The sequence below is a fragment of the Rhagoletis zephyria genome, unplaced genomic scaffold, assembly GCF_001687245.7.
Source record: "Rhagoletis zephyria isolate East Lansing unplaced genomic scaffold, Rhagoletis_zephyria_1.1 Rzeph_scaffold_00843, whole genome shotgun sequence".
NCBI lineage: Eukaryota > Metazoa > Arthropoda > Insecta > Diptera > Tephritidae > Rhagoletis > Rhagoletis zephyria.
In genome coordinates this window covers 114,478-135,234 of record NW_016157927.1, presented here as the reverse complement: position 1 = coordinate 135,234, position 20,757 = coordinate 114,478, and the positions used below count along the sequence as shown (strand labels likewise).

General features: G+C 35.7%; 1 protein-coding gene across 3 annotated transcripts in view; it reads right to left on the bottom strand.

Annotated features, from left to right (window-relative positions):
* The window catches only part of LOC108361769 (43 kDa receptor-associated protein of the synapse homolog), a 124,477-nt gene that overhangs the window by 16,896 nt on the left and 86,824 nt on the right, over positions 1-20,757 (bottom strand). For all 3 annotated transcript variants that reach the window (XM_017614515.1, XM_017614517.1, XM_017614518.1), the window contains exons 3-8: positions 14,568-14,650; positions 14,346-14,512; positions 13,609-14,271; positions 13,442-13,540; positions 12,976-13,167; positions 12,694-12,893 (exon numbers count right to left, since the gene is read on the bottom strand). In XM_017614515.1, the coding sequence (XP_017470004.1) occupies positions 12,694-12,893; positions 12,976-13,167; positions 13,442-13,540; positions 13,609-14,271; positions 14,346-14,512; positions 14,568-14,650 (1,404 nt within the window). The remainder of the gene's footprint in view (positions 1-12,693; positions 12,894-12,975; positions 13,168-13,441; positions 13,541-13,608; positions 14,272-14,345; positions 14,513-14,567; positions 14,651-20,757) is intronic.

Here is a 20,757-nt window from a genome sequence, read left to right as displayed (position 1 = left end):
CAACGCGCGCTATGTGGGACCGCTATAGGGATCTGAAGAGGGAAGCGAGACGTATTTGCCGCAACAAGAAGAGAGAGGCAGAAATACGTGAGTGCGAAGAGCTTGAAATGCTGGCCGACAGGAAGAATGCCCGAAAATTTTGCCAGAGAGTTAGGCGACTTACGGAAGGTTTCAAGGCCAGGGCGTACTTCTGTAAGAACAACAATGGCGACCTAGTTACCGATGTTCAGAACGTACTTAAATTATGGAGGGAACACTTTTCCACGCTACTGAATGGTAGCAGCACGGAAAAATGTGGAGAAGAAGAACCCGAGCCCCCAGTTGATGATGACGGAGTCGATGTTCCTCCGCCTGACCATGAGGGGGTACGAATAGCAGTAACGCGGCTGAAAAACAACAAAGCTGCTGGAGCTGACAGCCTGTCAGCTGAGCTATTCTAGTACGGTGGCGAGGAGTTGATAAGGTACATGCATCAACTCTTGTGCAGAATATGGTCAGATGAACGCATGCCCGACGACTGGAATTTAAGTGTGCTCTGCCCAATCCACAAGAAAGGTGACCCCGCCATTCGCGCCAACTACCGCGGGATCAGCCTTCTAAGCATAGGTTATAAGGTCTTATCGAGTGTATTGAGCGAAAGACTGAAGCCCACTGTCAACGAACTCATTGGAACTTATCAGTGTGGCTTCAGGCCTGGCAAATCCACCATATACCAGGTATTCACAATACGCCAAATTTTGGAAAAGACCCGAGAAAAGGATCGACACTCATCATCCATTAGTCGACTTTAAAGCCGCTTTCAACATCCCTAAAAGGAGTTGCCTATACGCCGCTATGTCTGAATTTGACATCCCCGCCAAACTGATACTGCTGTGTAAAATGACCTTGAGCAATACCACCAGCTCCATCAGAATTGGGAAAGGCCTCCCAGAGCCGTTCGCCACCAAACGGGGTTTCAGACAGGGCGACTCCCTTTCATGTGACTTCTTTAATCTGATGTTGGAGAAGATAATAAGAGCTGCAGAACTCAGCCGCTCAGGAACAATTTACTACAAGAGCGTGCAAATGCTGGCGTCAGCCGATGACATCGACATCATCGGTGACAAGAACCGCGAAGTCTGTTCTGCCTTTTCCAAGTTAGATAAGGAAGCAAAGAGAACAAACAGTCAGCACATTCGCGCCTTGGTACCCACGTCACTGTTAACAGTTTTAATTTCGAGAAAGTAGAGAATTTCATTTACTCGAGAACCAGCATTAACACCGATAATAATGTCAGCATGGAAATCCAACGCAGAGTCACTCTTGCCAACAAGTGCTACTTTGGACTGAGTAGGAAATTCAGGAGTAAAGTCCTCTCTCGACGTACGAAAACCACATTCTATAAGGCACTCATCATGCCCGTGCTGGTATATGGCGCAGAAGCATGGACAATGACAACATCCGATGAGGCGGCTCTTGGAGTATTCGAGAAAAAGATTTTGCGGAAGATTAACGGGCCTTTACACGTACGGCGAGTACCGCAGACGATAGAACGTTGAGCGGCTCCGCTGACTTGGCCATGTCGTTCGAATGGACACCGACGCTCCAGCTCTGAAAGTATTCAACTCGGAACCCGCTGGTGGTAGGAGAGGAAGACGGAGGCTCCCACTGCGATGGAAAGACCAGGTGGAGAAGGACTTGGCTTCACTTGGCATTTCCAATTGGCGTCAGTTGGCACAGCAAAGAAACGACTGACGTGCTTTGTTGAACTCGATCTAATATGCATGTATGTAAATTTGAAATGAATATATATATATCTGCATCTGCTCTTTAAACGCAAATTTTGTTCCGAAAAAGTGTGATTGAAGGGCACTTGAGATACTTAAGAAAACGGTACTAAATTGATTGCATATGTCAATATTACAAGTTTGAAATGAAACGAAAGGTACTTAAGGAATCTTTGAATATGAAACATTTTTCAATACTGATGTCAGCAATCTAAAAATTGAAGACAACAAATTAAAATTAAAGTAAATATTTTTGATAAATTTTTGTTGTTGATTACGTGTCCGTGGTTTACAGTTTCCATCAGCTCCAGATTTTGAGAAAAGTGTCAAAATAAGTCGGACCGTGATAAATTATTTGTTTTAAAAAATTCGTCCAGTTGCTAGAACCGTGCGTCAGTCAATTTTACACACGAAAAAAGCAATATATTCACAAAATTGGGGGCCAAATATAGTAAAACTGCGTTTTTAGTTTTTCTCTCTGACGTCAGGATTTTTTTTTAAGCACCCTGAAATTTCTAGAATATGATTGAATAAGAAAGTTATTCAAAAGATTCGGTGCATTATAGAACAACAATATTGGTATCACTTAAAAGGAAAAATTCTGTAGAATAGCAAAAAAAAAATAATTTTTGGGTGCACCAGGACGAATAAGTATTGAAAATGTTCTTTTAAAACTTTATCCTTGAATATCCTTGGAAATTTCCAATATTTATTTTTGAAAAAAATATATGTCAATGGGTAATATGTTAGCTACCACATCCTCGAATTTCGTCCTTCTAAGTTTATTAGGTTTAGATAAAAAAACATTTACACTTCTCTTTATAAGATATTGATAGTTACTACATACATAAATGAAGATACTGAAATCATTATTATGGAACCATGTATGCGCTGTAAAATAACAAACTGACCGTATGATATACCTACGGTTTAAATACTTTAATTGCTTTGTATACAAGTGCGTAGCCAGCCTTTCATCTAGGGCGTAAAGGTCTATACAGGGTGTCCCAGAAGTAACCTGCCAAACTTTAGGGGAAGGTAGCAGGGGGGGTGAGCTCTCTGATAAACAAAAAATTTTCAGGTAAAAGTGTTACCGTTTTTTGAAATATTTACATTTTTTTGAAAAAAAAAATCGTGCCTTTTCATGTATTTTNAGCTCACTGATAAACAAAAAATTTTCAGGTAAAAGTGTTACCGTTTTTTGAAATATTTACATTTTTTTGAAAAAAAAAATCGTGCCTTTTCATGTATTTTCTTTAACTGCGTCTACAAACCAGGCTATACTTAGTAAATTTTTTAGGTAAATACTTCTCCGTACTCAAATGCAATGTAGTTAAAATATATTAAGGAACCATCATAAAATTAGGACTATTTTGGGATTTTTAACTTTTTGATATTTTCTTCCCTAACTTTGATTATCTCTGGTGAAAAAAATTTACTGAGCTATAACTTTACATTACATAAAAAAATTGCTCATTTAATAAAGATTTCAGAAAGATGCCACTCTTACTGTTTCGAATAGAAAAAAAAAATTTATGGCCGCTTTTGTGGGCAAAGGACTGAGAAGCGCTAGAATGTTTTTGATAGATTTTAATTTAAGTTGCTCTTGGTACCGACCAATGGCATGCTAAATAGTACAAAGGTACAATATTACCTGCTCCTGACATTATTTTATGTTACTTTCCGGAATTAGTGAAAGTGGATTTTCGAATATTGTCTTATTAATAGTATGACAGAGAACACGCAGTTTACATCGCATGAATATGCGGATATTCACCTAATTTACGGTGAAGCTTGCTGTAATNAAATATATGAAGGTAAGTGATTTTTACACCTTTCTTGTTTGCTTGCTTGTTAACTATAATTTTTCACTTTTTTAAGGTCGCATACCTGGAAGGCGTGGCGGCGAAACAGGACGTCCTGCAACGGTAGATGTTGAAGCTGTGTTAGAGGAAGTGGAACTAGCTCCATCGACTTCAGTGAGAATGATGGAAAGACGGACGGGAATACCAAAAACTACAGTTCACAAAGCTTTAAAAGACCATCGATTTCATCCCTACCACATTCAACGTGTTCAGGCTCTACAAGAAAGAGGTTACCTGTCTAGGGATAGATTATTTTGCCGTGAAATATTGCGAATGCATGAATCAGGCCCCAACTTTTTTAATAAAACAACTTGGAGCGATGAATCATCATGCAAACGTTCACAGTTGGCAGATAGACAATCCTCACGAAATGAGAGAAGATCGTTCGCAATACTGGTACAAAATAAATTTATGGTATTTTTAATTGTCAGATATTGGGACCTGTGGAACTGCCGCCAACGCTCAACTCTCACAGTTATTTAGAGTTCCTCCAGGAACGGCTTCCAACTTTTTGGAAGATGTACCCTTAAACCTGCGGCGAAGACTATGGCTGCAAAATGACGGGTGCCCTGCTCACTACGGGCGTGAAGTAAGAGCTCATTTAGACGAAACTTATGCTCGCCGATGGATTGGACGATACGGGCCAATCACGTGGTCCGCTCGGTCGCCAGACCTGAATATTAGATTTTTTCTACTGAGGCTGTCTTAAGGACAAGATTTATTCAAAAACAATTCAAAACGAAGAGTATCTGCAGGAACAAATAAGTGGAGCTGCTGCTGCGATAGCCCAATTTAGTTTAAGATCTCTAAAAGCGTCTTTTCTTAAAAAGTGCCGAACTTGTATTAGAGCAGAAGGTCGCCAATTTGAGCATATTTTATCAATAAATGAATAAATTTCTCTTCAAACGACTCATGTATATTTTATTTCACGTGAATCCATGCTTCACAAAAAATATTGATAGATATAGCCCTTGTTATAGACTCTAGTCCGAATTCCGGTAAGTAACACAAAATAATGTCAGGAGCAGGTAATAATGTACCTTTGTACTATTTAGCATGTCATTGGTCGGTAACAAGAGCAACTTAAATTTAAATCTATTAAATACATTCTAGCGTGTCTCAGTTCTTTGCCCACAAAAGCGGCTTAACTTTCTATTCGAAACAGTAAGAGTGGCACCTTTCTGAAATCTTTATTAAATGACCAATTTTTATATGTAATGTAAAGTTTAAGCTCAGTACATTTTTTTTCACCAGAGATAGTCAAAGTTGGGGAAGAAAATATCAAAAAGTTAAAAATCCCAAAATAGTCGTAGTTTTATGGTGGTTCCTTAATATATTTTAACTACATTGCATTTAAGTATGGAGAAGCAACTATCTGGAAGTATTTTACATAAAAAATTTACTAAGTATAGCCTGGTTTGTAGATGCAGGTAAAGAAAATATATGAAAAGGCACGATTTTTTTTAATAAAAAAAAATTTTAATATTTCAAAAACGGTAACACTTTTACCTGACATTTTTTTGTTCAACAGAGATCTCACCATTTAAATCTGTTTTTAATATCTTTGTTTTAAAAAGTTTTATTTCTCAAATTTTTATACACGAAGTGCACATCGGAAGAAAGGGGGTTCAATCGTTTTTACCACGATACCAAATTCTTAAAAATTGGTTAGTAATTTCTTTGTTAATTTATATTTTTTTATAGGAAAATGTATTTTTTCTCAAATATTTATATACGAAGTATACAACTACGCATATCAGAAGAAAGAAGATTTGATTACGTTAACAACGATATCAATTTTTTTAAAATCTATCAGAAGAGAAGAAGGGGGTCTAATCATTTTTACAACGATACCAACTTTTTAAAAATCAGTTCAAAATTGTTTGAAATATAAGATGTTAAATTTTTTGAAGATCCCACCTTTGCCCCTTATAGCACCTGTAATATAAGTTTGCAAAAAAAAGTTATAAACCATTTAAATAAGAGCAAAAGGGGGTCTACGACTGTATTTTTAGTTTTTTAGTTATTTACATATAATAATAAAAAATAATTTTTCACCAAAGATTCTATTTCGAACTTCGAAGGCCCATATCTCGATTTTGGAAAACGGAGGAATTACTTTTTTACCTATGACTCAATCTCTAAAAAAAAATTGGTTTGGTCCAGTACCAGCGGAGTGCTGTACAGTGTAATGATTCTAGTAGCTTCATTTATGTATATTGTAAATATCAATATTTTATAAAGAGAAGTGTAATTTTTTTTTTATCTAAAACTAATAAATTTGGAAGAACGAAATTCGAGGATGTGGTAGTTTACATATTAGTCCTTGACATATATTTTTTTCAAAAATAAATAATGAAAATTTCCAAGGATATTCAAGGATAAAGTTTTAAAAGGACATTTTCAACATTTATTCGACCTGGTGCAACAAAAAATTAAATTTTTTTATTTTCTGCAGAACATTTCCTATTAACTGATACCCACATTGTTACTCTAAAATGCACAAAATCTTTTAAATAATTTTTTTATTCAATCATATCCTGGAAATTTCAAAGTCCTTAAAAAAATCCTGACATCAGAGTGAAAAATTAAAAACGCAGTTATACTATATTTGGCTCGTTGTTTTGTGAATATATTGATTTTTTCGTGTGTTTTAAAAATTTTTGGTTTTTGTCGCCGGTGTATTAGGCCAAATCGACATGCATAAATTTTCTTCCAAAAAATTGTTTATCAAATATAAAAAAGAAATTGGTTAGGAATCTAGAAATAAAATTAAAAATAAGGAGACTCGAAATCTGTTTTAGAGCTATACTTCCATAGACTTTTTTGGTCATAATTGGCTGTAGAATACTTCAGTCGCCGAAACAAAGTCGGTTATATTCTTTAAGAACAAATTGACCCGCCCTAATAGATATGCAACGTCAACTTAATAGCTTTTTAAAAACTTGTTTATGTTTATTTCCGTCTATGCTGTCTAATAACATTTATTTCTTGTACACAACCAATATGTATGTACATAAAGAATGGACACGAAAAATTTTAGTCAGCAGAAAATTATTATAACACAACATATAACAACATAACATAAAACACGATATATAACAACGTAAGAAAAAAGGGTTCCCTTTTATCATCTTTTTTATTAAGCTTACTATATTAAACAAAAAACCTTTTTTCAATTATCTTCATCATAAACAAAATGGCACCATTTATATTTGAGCCCGCTCATTAAGCTATGGACACCCGTTTTTGTGACGGTATCTGCTGCTTTCAGAAAATTAATTTTGAAATTCTGCTAATTTTGATGGCTTCTTTCGTTTTTAACTGTTTTCTTTCAATAATTTTCAACGGGTCGCCATTAGGGTTGCCAGATTTTTTTTTCGTGAAATCAGTACCTTAGACTTTTCCTTGCCACAAAAATCAGTACTTTCAGCACACTTTTATTCGAATCAAAATTATGAATGTTAGTAGAAGAAAATGCTTTAAAATACCAGATTACTTGTTTTTAACAATATTTTTGTAAATATAATGTGGTTCATAAAAAATATAAATGTTATTCATTTTAGGAGTTAAGTCTACACATTAACATTATGGAGTATAAAATAACCTTATAATATCATTGTACACAGGAGCCAATGAATTATTTTATATTTATGACATTTTTGAATAGCAATAATGAGATAATTTCCACTTTCAGTGCTTACATAATCAAAGAACTCTTTACATTCCATTTTAAAATAACTTTAAATTTGGAGTGCACTTTCAAAAATTTAACTATAATTGGTTTTCTCTCTTTGCGCCAGGAAGGAAACATATACTTAAGATCCTCCCAGTTCCTCAGTCCTCTCAGTCGGTTGAGTGTGGCATTGAATAAAACAAAGTTACATACATACATACATATGTATTTTTTCAAACTGTGGAAACGTACCACTATTTAAAGACTTCATCTAAGTATATTTCCTCATGGCTTAAAATACTTTTCTCAACTGCGCAAAAACTTTGAAAGGCTAAGAATTCGCTAAAAAGAGTATCCAACTCGATGTCTTGTATGCAATGTCAGTAAATTGAGAAAAAAGTATTGTAAAACTGTAGGCAAAAGCCATTAAATTATTCTAATTTCTTGGTAACAAACTGAAAGTTATTTTTGAGATAACAAGCAACATCCTGCAAAAAATTTTTTTAAATAAATTGTACTCCATCATATTATGGCAATTGGTACGTAACGACTCGGCGATATGCCCACAAACCGATTACTCTTTTTAACCGACTTCACAAAACGGAGGAGGTTATCAGTTCGTCGGAATATTTTGTTTTTTTTTTTTGTGTATGTTACCGCATAACTTTAGACGACGTTAACCGATTTCTATAATTCCTTTTTTCAAGGAAGGTGCTACCTCACAGGTAGTCCCATCCAAAATTTGGTTTACATCCGATCATTAGATCATGAAGAAATTAACGATAATCTTGAAATTTTATATGAGAAATAAAGTCGGTTTTGTTTTTTGCTTAAAAATTACTTGTTGTTATGTATTTCTTGCGCATATCAAACATTATCTGAAACATCAACTATAATTAAATTATTTTTTTCCTACTTTTTACAATACAGTTTATGCAAGTTTATGTGTGAAATAATATTCCATAAACAAAATACATGGGGAAAAATTACCCAACAGCGAGTACCAAGTTCGGTGGGAAGACTGCTATTACAAATGGGTATGCTCAGAATTGAAAATTCGGTACAAATCAGCACAATTTTTTTTAAATCAGGACCTTAGCGTTCTGATTAAAGAAATGACTAAAGTCAGTACGAGAGATAAAAAACCAGTACTGTACTCATCAAATCAGTACGTCTGGCAACCGTAGTCGCCATTGTGAATAGTTTGATGGGTTGTGGTCCTTTTGAACAACATCTACCCCTTATCTGACATACCAGTTCATGGCAAGAAGGCTGTAATGGCTCAATGCTAAATCGGGTCAGAATAGAACTGAGCCTTTATGTTGCTTTATGAATGGCAGCAAACGTTATTGCAACCACGTCTTCATATAAATTTCTTGATTTTTAGAGCCCGTGCCCCACTGGCAGATGGCTTGCCACACCAAGTATATATTAGGCGAAAAATAACAAAAAACAAGGAGCTTGTCCAACATTTTTAGCTTGAAGCCATCTTGGACTCCATTTGTCTTCGTTGCATCATAAAACTCAGCGCCCCGAATCTGCTTAAAGGCTGCTTCGACGTACGTTTCCTCGTCCACAAATACATATGTACTTTTTCTTGCTTTGTGCAGAAACTTTTCTCCGCAGGCTCAGACTTCGGCGAACACATTTCGAAGAATACGTAGAAGTTACAAAAAGTACATACGCGAAATTAATAAAGACAATATACCCTATGAATGTGTATACTTACTACATATATATTTTCAGTTAGTTTTATGCAAGTGATGAGTAAACATAATCGACTAGTTTTTTTCGTGTCCATTCTTTATACACATTTACTTATTTTTGTTTGTAAAATCTTGTTTGTGAAGGATAAACAAATTGCTTGAAGTTCGAAACCAAATTAGATTTTCTTTTGCTTTTGTATTGGAGGGTACTTTCATATTCCTTGGCTTTCGGATTTGTAAAAAGAGACGGGGATATTGAATATGTATCAAGTAAGGCGGGCAGGACAGTACAAATCTTCCTGCAATAAAATTCACACTATTTAAAATCTCTAGCATACGAAGGTAAAATTCGGTTTACTGAAACCCTGGTTTTTCATTTGATTTCTTTGAAGCGGTTTAAATCCGGTATAGAAATTTGTGAATAATCGCAGCCACTTTTTTACAGACCGTTTTTATCCCTACGTCGAACACTCTCTTTGGCAGCTTTGGCTGTATGGAGACGACGATGTCTAATCTATCTAGGGATGCAAACGATATATCGATATTAGCTATATCGATATTTTTATAGCGATGTTTTCAATACCGATATATCGACATCGACGATATATTTTGTCGGCACTAGAATATTTATATTTGGACGAACTTTTTGTTTCCTCTAGACACAATGTTGAAATGATTACTTGCAAAAATGAATCGGTCAAAACTGTTATCACCCATATGGCATCACTGTTTAGACACATCAATAAATGAAGTCTTTAAGTGTAAAACAATGTTATAATAAGTTCATACTGTTAAGAGTTAGCAACTGAAGATCTGTCTATTTGTGAGGTATTAAAGTTTACTTTTTATTCGTTAAGTATTTATCTACGCAATGAACAAACTCGTTTTTTGTCTGAATTATTTTATTTTAACATTTAAAAAATTTAGAGTTATTCTCCAAAGGAATATATCGTTACCAAAAGGTGACAGGTGTCAAGTCCATGTATACATATTCGAGGTTTACGCCGATAGCTATAGCCGCGGCGGCGACGCCGATGTCTCAAATAGCGCCGCCGCATTTGGCCATTAGCCACATACCATAACGAAGGATGGGGTTAAGTATGCGTAGAAAGACCGAAAAATTGTGTAAGCGCACCTTTGTCTGATGCACTCATGCACCCTAAATGCGATCTTGCATCTACCTAGACATCATTTCATAAACATATTATATATATTAACACGAATTGTGAAAGTGGCGAATTAACAAGGAAAGATCACCGTAGGTATATCAATTGCTTCATTTGAACGATATTCAAGAGATCACACGACTCGTTTAGCCAATGTACGGGAAAATGTTTCATCTTGTGGGACAGCGAGGATTCTTGGCCCTCCTATAACAGAAAATGTGCTCTTGAGTTTCCTTATAAGAACTTTTATTGGCATACGAATCGCACCAATGTTGTAGTTGCAGGATCATAGAAAAATATTACGCATGCTTGGCAGAGACCTCACAGGTGAAAATAAGACCATCGGTAAAGCTCATGTCATCGAAAGGGATTAGTATTCCATATGGTATCACAGCGTCACTATTCTTGGCCTATGTGTGAGGAGGATACTGCACTTTAGTGGTTTCAACTTAAACTAAACATTTTGACTTTACAGACTGTTTTTGCTTTTAAACGCTCTTTTGCATTGGCCAACGCAGAAGTTCTTTTTAGGCGCGGCGAAGCAAATAGTTTAAAATAGTTCATTCTTTAACAAAACCCGTGTAAATCCAAGCTTCAAACTTTTGGTAATATTAAAAATACATATATAGGTATTCAACAAAAATTTCGAGCTTTTTAATTAGAATTCTTAGAAAGTTTTGGGTATGTAGTTTTATAGCCCATTGAATTCAAGTAGAATATAGAGCAAGTCTCAAATGGCTTAAAATTACCCCTGATTTTTTAGAAGTTCTTTTATTGAAGATTTTGCGAGTTTCTTTCATATAAAAATACATTGTGTTTATTGTTTATTTTACGAAAGTTTGTTAATTTTTTTAATATTGCACAATGTTTGAAACATGGATTTACACTAAATAGCAAAAAGATAAATAAATTGCTAAAACTTTTGGTGCGGCTATAATTTTTTTGGACCACTGTATATCATTAATATTTTGTACATTAATCCTCAGGCGCCGAAATTGAAAAATTACAAAAAAGGCGGCAGAGCACAGTGGCGAAAATACTCCATCTTGCATGAAAAAAGTCAGACTTTGTCTTGTTAAAATCGTGCAAAATTGTAATGAGAATTTTTTGTCAAATTCCCATAGTTTATAACTGTGTTTCTGTTTTTCTGTTGCACCCCTTGCTTTAGAATCGGTGAGGAGTAAAAATAGAGCAAACTGGATCAGCTGTAACTAAACGGGTTCACGTGTTAATCAATTATTTCTGCAATAAATACTTAATTACATTGTTTTCAAGCATTTAACGATATTGGGGGTATTTTTAATTTTTTCTATATCGTTTCGTGACTAAAGATTCTTTCCGTCTTGTGTAAATAATTGTTGAAGCGCTGTAGTTGTGGTATGTAAAATTTTTATGTGACTCACATTTTGAATGAGAGTTTTGAAAAGGAGTACCCCGGAGTACCCTTAAATTTTTATTTGCGTTCTTTAGAGTAGTTCATGTATTAAAGAAATCATTAAAGTTAAGCTACCACCAAGCGCCACTTTAAGTAATATTTTTATTTTTTTTTTATTTTTTGGTAGCATGTCTATAATAAAAAGGGAACCATATAATGTGTGGCTGAGTGAAAACAACACAAGAAAAAAGTCTCAACACTAAAAAGATACGTATGTAATAAGCTTAAGCTGGAGGAAGACGAACAAAATTTTTTGTATCCAAACTTACGTCCAAATGGAAAATATGTAAAGGAACCAATGAAAAGTTCCAAATAAAAAATGAGAAATGGTTGGCTGTTGTGTGTTCATATCCGAAACTAGATGAAAACGACAAGGAAATTGGAGAAACATGGGAATCATCTTGCTCTAAAACAGAAAGGCCTTGGGGGCCGTTTTTCGAGAAGTGTTCTAGTGCAAAACTCCTCGAAGTTCCTCTTGTTGGCGATAAAAGCAGCGAAAAACTCGTTCCATCAACGAAAGTAAGCTTATATAAAACCGGAAAACGAGATGCTGCGAAAATGTTGGGCGAGATGTAAGTTTAAGAGTATTTCCCACTGTGCGGCGACGGCGTGGCTCGGCGGCGTATACCTCTAATACATATGTGTACATGTATTTTCATGGACAATATATTTGTACATAGCAAATTACATACACTTATGTAAATAGAAAAAATCTACAAAAAAATCTTAAACCGATATACAATATCGATATAATATCGATATTTTTCGTCGATATATCGATCAGCCGATATTTGTTTGGTTAATATCGACATCACCAAAATCGATGATTTTATGAGCGATATTGCATCCCTAAATCTATCCCTTTTCCACGTTGTTCAGCCTTGAGTTCAACGAGGATGTACGATTTACAACGCTTTATATCTACATATTGCCAAGTGGTTACATTTTTAGTAATGCGAACAGAGTTAACTACGAGCCAAAAAGTTATCTAGATGAGGAGAGCCACTAAAATTTAATTTATGGTTAGGCCATATACCAAGTTTAGAATTAGAGCTTAATCATTAGCTGCATTAGCTTACCGTGCATGTAGGATATGAGCACATGGTAGGGCCTCAATCGAGTTCGGCTCTAGCCCAAAGGTTTCCCCACATGCACCGCATAGCAATCCGAGAGCTGCATCAGTTTGGCCGGCTAAGCGTGAATGTGTGTTGTATTGTTCCTCATCGCCCAAAGCACGGTATATGAGAGCCAGTCGGCTACGTATCCTACGCACCAAGAGCTATAAATAAGTAGAAAAAATATTGAGTGGTTGGCTGAGAATTTATTCTTATAATGGTAAGAAAATAATGTCCAGATTCTACCTTAGCGCCAATGGAGCTTGCGACCTCGAGCAAACGTGTGTTGAACTCCAGTGGTCGGCAATTACAAATCTTCTGCTGTAACCTTAGTGCTTCTAAACAGCGTGCTGCGCCGTCCATTGCCTCCATTTGCGCCATACGATCGCCAAGTGCTGCCGAAGTACCCATCGCTTGTTCATATTGTCGAAAAGCGCGCTGTAATAATTGGGTATAGATCTTTAAAATAACAGTTCTGAAAATCGTGTAGTGAGAAATAGGTACGGTTTATAATGTAAAGTGTTGTTTTTTAATATCAACGTTAAACATTTTTACATTTTACATGAAAACCATTGAGGAAACGCCAGCTACGATATTGAAAGAAAATATTCGAATGTAATTTTGAAAACCCTACCGACTTCGTATCGGTCAAGCCTGTATATTCACACTTTTAAATAAAAAAAAAACTGCGGTGAATACAATAGTGACTCACATCCATGTCCACTTTCTTGCGATAGATATCCCCCATAACTCGCAAACTACGTGTATATGTCGCTTGATCACCAGAGATCAGCGAAAGACGCGTGGCTTCCTGAAACAAAACAAGCCCATTCTCATATCAATGCCACAATCTCCAACAATACTAGATCCTATACGTACCATACAATAATCATGTGCGTCACCCAGGTCACCTTGTTTGCGAAGAGCGGCTGCCATACGCAGCAGCGCGGCCCGATGATGCGACGAATTGAGATCACCCAGCTGCAACGAACGTGATAAATCATAGGCCTTAGATGCATAGGTTGCACTCTTATCATTATCTTGCAGACGGCCGAATAACTCTGAGAGCGCAACGTACACCTGCAACTCCAGCGATGGATCGCCAATGGCAGTGGCTATCTTATGCGCTCCTTGGAAACCCTCAAGCGCACGCGAAAATCCACCCATCTCCAAGTAAACCCTTGCCACTGTCAGATGCACTAAGCCTCCCGTGCGGCACTGGGTACCGCATTCGTTGTACAGTGAGTGACGAGCATAGCTTAGTGCCCGTTCCAGGCCACCTAAGCGTTCGTGGGCTCTGGCCAAGTTCAAATAAGTCTCCGCACGCATCGCGGGTGAGTCCAATTCCTCAGAAATGCCTAATTGTCGATGCCCGAACTCTATCGCTTCGCGGTATTTTCCCCAATCCATGTGTGCCTGGTAAAGATAGCCTAATAATTGAAAGCAATCTTCGCGACGATTTGCTGCTTTTAAAGCGCTTCGCCATATGCGTACAGCAGCATTTTGATTGTGCTGCTCATATAGACGCAGTCCTCGCTCAATCTTTTGGTGGATATTTTAGAAAGAGAAGTTTAGTTTTACAATATTTCTAAATATAGAAATATCGCTGAGTTCACCTTTCGTCTTGCCATATACTGCTTTAGACTGCGTTGACAGACCAAGAAACAGTTTATTATGGAATTGTGAGATGAGACAATACCATGTCGTGCCCAAAGCGATGTGCCGTCTGGACTTGACCCACAACCAGCCAGCCGTGAATAGCTCTCATCTAATTGACACAAATCTACAAAGTAATTCATAATTAATCAAATTGTTAAAAAATGACTGACATCACTCACCATTAGAATTTTCCAATAGGTAACGTGAACCGTCCGGGGAGGCAAGCAAATGGGTTGCTGATAAATTGTGGCTATGAGGTATACTAGCATAAGAAATATTAAATTAAAACATTTTGTAATATTTTTAGAATAATGGACATCAATTAATGAAAGCGAAAAACGAAATGTATAGCTGCAACAAGTGTACAGCTGTCCACCGAAGCTCGTTACATCGAGATACATTATGGGTGAATACCCTCTTTTGTGTATTCGTTGTATCTTGGGTAAGAGTAACTGTATGGGTCTGTTATTGTTGTTGCAAGTTTATTTGTTGTACCATCAGCAATAACAAATCACCCGCTCATTCAGTTACACTCACGCAAGGTGCATTGAATACACAAAAGGGGCAATTACTATATTGCCACCAATTCCACCAATGCAACAACAATTCAGGCCACAACCAAAATCCTCAAATACAGCCGGTTTCCTAGCAAAGTTACAGCCAGAACAAAACAGCAAAACTAACAACATCGAAAACAAAAATAGTGTTTATGCTGATACGGTAAACGGAAAGGCAGAGAGTAGCAAAGAGTGTAAAACAACCGTACAACGCTGGTAATACTTATAGGTCACTTAAGGATACTTTGCACTGCACTGCATATAATGTCGGTTTTACGTATAAATCAAAAACCAACACACTTTTACATATGTAATGTTATGCGTTGGGTAAGCGCTTACTCGCAAAGCTCATGTGACGGATTCCTTATGTGACAACTCTCGTGCAATTCCAAGTATGCATAACTGAGCCCATACATTGTTCTGAAGAGCACTATCACATATCGAATCTGCTTAGTGAGTTTTGCATACAAGCGATTAACCGGCGCAGCGCATGACAGGGCATGCCAGCCAGGTCTCATTTCTTTTGATTATTTACCCTTAGTCTCAGAGGCGTAAATATAGGGTGGCATGGCTGGCTAAATACCACGGGCCTTCGATCCGAGGGGACCCCGGCCCAACAGACCGCGAGCTCAGAAATATCTTAACATTTTTAGCAAAACTAAGTACTTAGAAGCTATAATTTTTAAGTACTTAAAATCAATTTAAGTGAGACACAACTAAAGACCATATGAGCATTTCCATAGAATGGTCAACCAGGACCGAGAAATAAAATTAACAATTTGTATGGGAGCTATAAGTTATAGTGGACCGATTTTGATCGTTCCGACAAATTATTAATATATTATAAAAACACACTCGCTTACCAAATTTCAGTCGGATACCTCGAAAACTGAGGGACTAAATTGCGTTCAAACAGACAGACAGATGGACTTGGCTAAATCGACTCGGCTCGACATTTTGATAATTTTGGTAAAAATTTATGTGGGTCTATATCTTCTTCTTCTGGTACTTACAAACATTGGGCCAAATTTATAATACCATTTCATGTTCATGAAAGGTATAAAAAATGATGGAAAAATCGTACGTTCTCGACCCGTACGTTCGCGACCGGTACTTAAGCTTATAAATAAAAAACTAATAGAGATATTTTAACGCGCAATTAGTGAGGAGGAAGTACCTTTATTCCACATTAATATCAAATTAACCGCTTTAGAATATTCTGTTCATTTCGCAGTTTCTTGTATTTTTCAATTTGCAGCCAAAAGCGACTTCCCTTATTATTCGTACGTTCGCGACCGCATGTTTGTGGCTAACATATCTATACATATGATAAAATTGTAACAGGCCGATGTCTGTACATTAAAGATCTTTATTAGAGCAACAGAAGCCAAATCCACCATTTTTAGAATTTTTGTCTGTCTGGCTGTATGTTTGCACGCCCGTCACTCGAAAACTAATGCATGGAATTGAATGCAGTTTTCCCCGATGTATTGCTAGAGGTCCGACTTAAGATATAGAAACAAAAAAATTAGAGAGTTGCCACCTGGTTGAAAATTTCAGGTTAAGTAATTTGATAAGAAAAAGTGAATATTGCAATATGGGCGTCAAAAGAAAGAGGTTTAAGAAGCCTTACAGACGGAATTTTTTTTTTTATTGTTGCCACCTGTTTAAAAACTTTAATTCAATGAAATTTATAAGACAAATTGAATATTGTAGTATGGGCATCAAACTGAAGAGGTTTGGGAAATTTTATTGCCAAAAATATTTTTGGAGGAGGGTTGCCACCTGTTTGAAAAATTTTATTGAATTAAATTGATCAAATAAATGAAATCAATGTATATCTATACTTATAATAAAATTGTAACATACCGATGTGCCCAATTAACAATTTTTAGAATTTTTGTCTGTATGTCTGTCTGTATATTTGTGCGCGCTTCACTCAAAAACTAATGCATGGAATCGAATTCAGTTTTCACCGATGTATCGCTAGATGTCTAACTTTCAATATAGAATGAAAAAATTAGAGAGTTGCCACCTGTTTGAAAATTTCATTTTAAGTAAATTGATACGATAAAGTAAATATTGCAATATGGCTGTCAAAAGAAAGAGGTTTATAAAGGCCTACAGCTGAAAATATTTTTGTGGAAGGTTGCCACCTGTTTGAAAGCTTTTATTTAATTTAATTGATAACATAAATTAAATAATGCAATACTGGCATCAAACTAAAGAGGTGAGGAAATTTTAATTCCGAAAATACTTTTAAGGCATCTGCCACCTGTTTGACAAATTGTATTCATTTAAATTGGTAAAATAAATGAAATATTACAATACGGATATTAAACTAAAGAGGTTTAAGGAGCTTGCTTTCGAAAATACTTTTTAAGCGGGTTGCCACCTATTTAAAAAATGTTATTCAGTTAAATTGCTAAGATAACCTAAATGTTGCCATATGGATATCAAACGAACGTCGATATCTGTACATCATAGATATTAAAGACAAATTAATAGGGGGTTTATCAACAATTGTTAGAATTTTGTTCTGTCTGTCTGTATGTTTGTAAGCGCATCACGCAAAAACTTATTTGTGGAATTAAATCAAGTTTTCACCGATGTACATACTGCTAGAGGTCTAACTGAAAATATAGAACCCATTATTTTTTTCAGTTTATCATCGATCTTTATTCCTAGGTATTTGAATGTATTAAATTTTTCCAGTGCTTCGTTGTTTATATTTAGAGTTAGCACTGCACTGATCTCAAACTTTCGCTTTGATGTTACCACAAACTTAGTTTTATTGACACTCAATTTCAGTGTGTTCAATAAAAGAAAAATCTAAGCTTTTTGTTGTTTCTGCCAAAAAATTAAGAAATCTGAGACATCACGGTTTTACAATTTCATATAGTTTTCTGTACATTGTATTTCACTACTAAACGGCTGCACCGATTTGGTTCATATTTGTAACATAACCTTGGAAATAAATATTACGACCAAAAATTTACCCGGTATGTGGCGCTGGGGTCGGGATATTCGTAAAATTCTTATACAGGCTAAAAAGTAAAAAACCATTATATCTCTAAAACCAACGCTAGGGAACTGAACTGAACTGAAACTTAGCATGGGAGCATAAATTGCAAATATTCTACTTATGGGGAAAACTGGTTGGCATTGGAAAAGGGTGCGTTGTACGTCCCATACAAATTGAACTTCTCATATAGCTTTTCTCTGGAACCGCTTACGCTAACGTCATGAAATTCGACACAGCTACATATGTTGTCAATACCGCACTTATGGCGAAAACGCGCAAGTATCACCCGATTGGGAACCATTTTCTTCTAGATTTCTAGATCCAACAGAATTATTGTAACTTTGGTTTTATTTTTTGGTAAAAGGTAAAATTTGTGGAAATATTGAAGAATTTTTTTTTAAATTTAGCACAAAGTTTGAAGCTTTGGTTTTTACGAGATTCGTTATAGACTGACCTGTCTACATACCTATATAAAAAAAATGATAGGCGTTTTCGTTGTTCGGACTAAACTCAAAAACCACTGAATAGAGTTCCGTAAAATTGTTGGAGGTTATACCTTACATACATGGTCTTACTAGCTTATACCCGCGCTTTTATACAAAAATGAAAAATAATTTAATGATGTTAGATTTTATTTATGAAATTATAACATCTCGTCTGAGCGCTAGGCATACGAAAGATATCAATCCCTCTAAGTTTACCTTAAAATGGTTCCAGGTATACCACGCGTGAACGTGTAACCTTCTTGCAAATTCCCCGGCGGGTTCTAATATTTCCAACTTNTATACCCGCGCTTTTATACAAAAATGAAAAATAATTTAATGATGTTAGATTTTATTTATGAAATTATAACATCTCGTCTGAGCGCTAGGCATACGAAAGATATCAATCCCTCTAAGTTTACCTTAAAATGGTTCCAGGTATACCACGCGTGAACGTGTAACCTTCTTGCAAATTCCCCGGCGGGTTCTAATATTTCCAACTTAAATTTAGTAACCTGACCTTGATAAAATACCACTTCTCATTACTGTAGCAAATGCCTCAAGAGAGCTTTAGATTATAAGGCCGAACCCGGCTCTCCCTTTTCCATTTAATGAAATTTATTCTGTCAGTACGGCACTTATAAAATAAACTCCATAACAAATTTAAAATACTTATTATGTATTAAGAAGGTTTTAGTATGTATTGGAGGCGACATGCCTCCTTTTTTAATAACTCACATTTTTTCCATTAGCAATTGATACATTTTGTATACACAACTCCATACCAAGTTCCAGTATTCTTCCACAAATACTTCCAGGGATATGTGGCAATAAAAAGTAAATTTGTACTGGAAGTACCACGTAATTTTTTATACACATCTCGGTGCCAAGTTCCAGTCCTCTGCAATAAACACCTCCATAGTTATGCAGCATAGAAAAATCAATTTTCATGGGAGTTGCCACACCAACTTTTCCAATAACTCTCATTTTTCTCCATGAGTATGGTATTAGTTTCACATACATACATACATACATACATATGTATTTCCATACCAAGCTTGAGTGCTTTACCCCAAACATTTGAAGAGATATGCAATATGAAACTTTCAGTCAGTATGGGAGGTGCTACGCCAATTTTCCAAAAACCTCCATTTTTCTCCGTGAATATGAACATGATTTCGCACAGTGTTGGCAAACTGTTAATCTGATTAACGATTAAAAATTAACGATTAAAATGTTAATGGCGCTTGACGATTAAAATTAATTAGTCGTAATCAACTGTACGATTAATGATAACATTTTTTTAATCTTAATCGCTGGCTGCGATTACGTTTAATTAATTTAAAACATTAATCGTTAATCCAATTAAAAATAAAATCTGATTAATTTGTCTAGTTTGTCCGAGTTTGAAACCAAACACCAGTTATAGTAATTATTTTGTGTTTTAAGCTTACAAAAGCTCATAATATAAAAAAATTAAAATTAATACATAAGCTGGGAACTTTTACAAACCTAGTTTGTAAAACGTTTGTTGGTATATATGTATCTTAATGAAAATGCACATCAAATTGCTTAGATTGATGAGGAAACCCGACTTAGCCATACCGGATTAACTTGCTTTGTGTGCACAAGGAAATTCCAGCATAACTTAATTAATCACCAAACCTACTTGATCAAATTAAGAGTTAATGATTAAAAATTAATTTTTTAATCGCGGTTACGATTAACTGTTTAGTCGGATTAAAATTAATCATGATTAACTGTAATCAGATTGAATTTAATCGAACTCACTAACTGATTAAAACATCAAGCGATTAATACCGACATTGATTTCACATACATATCACTATAACACAGTTATCTCCCACAAATAGTTCCAGAGATATGTATGTAATATGAAAATTCCAATTTGTATGGGAGGGGCCTTGAGTTATCGGACTTACTTTCAGTCTAAGACCATCCTTCCGAAATCCGTAGTAAGTGTACTAAATTTCGTTCTGATCGGAAAACCGGTTAAGGAAGTAGCCTATTTTTCAATCCAGGTCATAAACCATCTTTGAGCAAAATTTCATTTTCAAGCAGGTGGAAATTCTTAAAAAAGTAGCCTATTTTCCAGTCTAGGTCATAAGCTATCTGTGTGCAAACTTTCATGCAAATCAGTTCAGTCATTTACGCGTATTAATTTAATTAAACTTTCCTAATACGTGATAACTCTTAAAATAGTAGCCTATTTTCCAACATAGGTCATAAGCGAAATGTCATGCAAATTTCATGCAAATCTGTTCAGTCGTTTCCGCGTATTAAT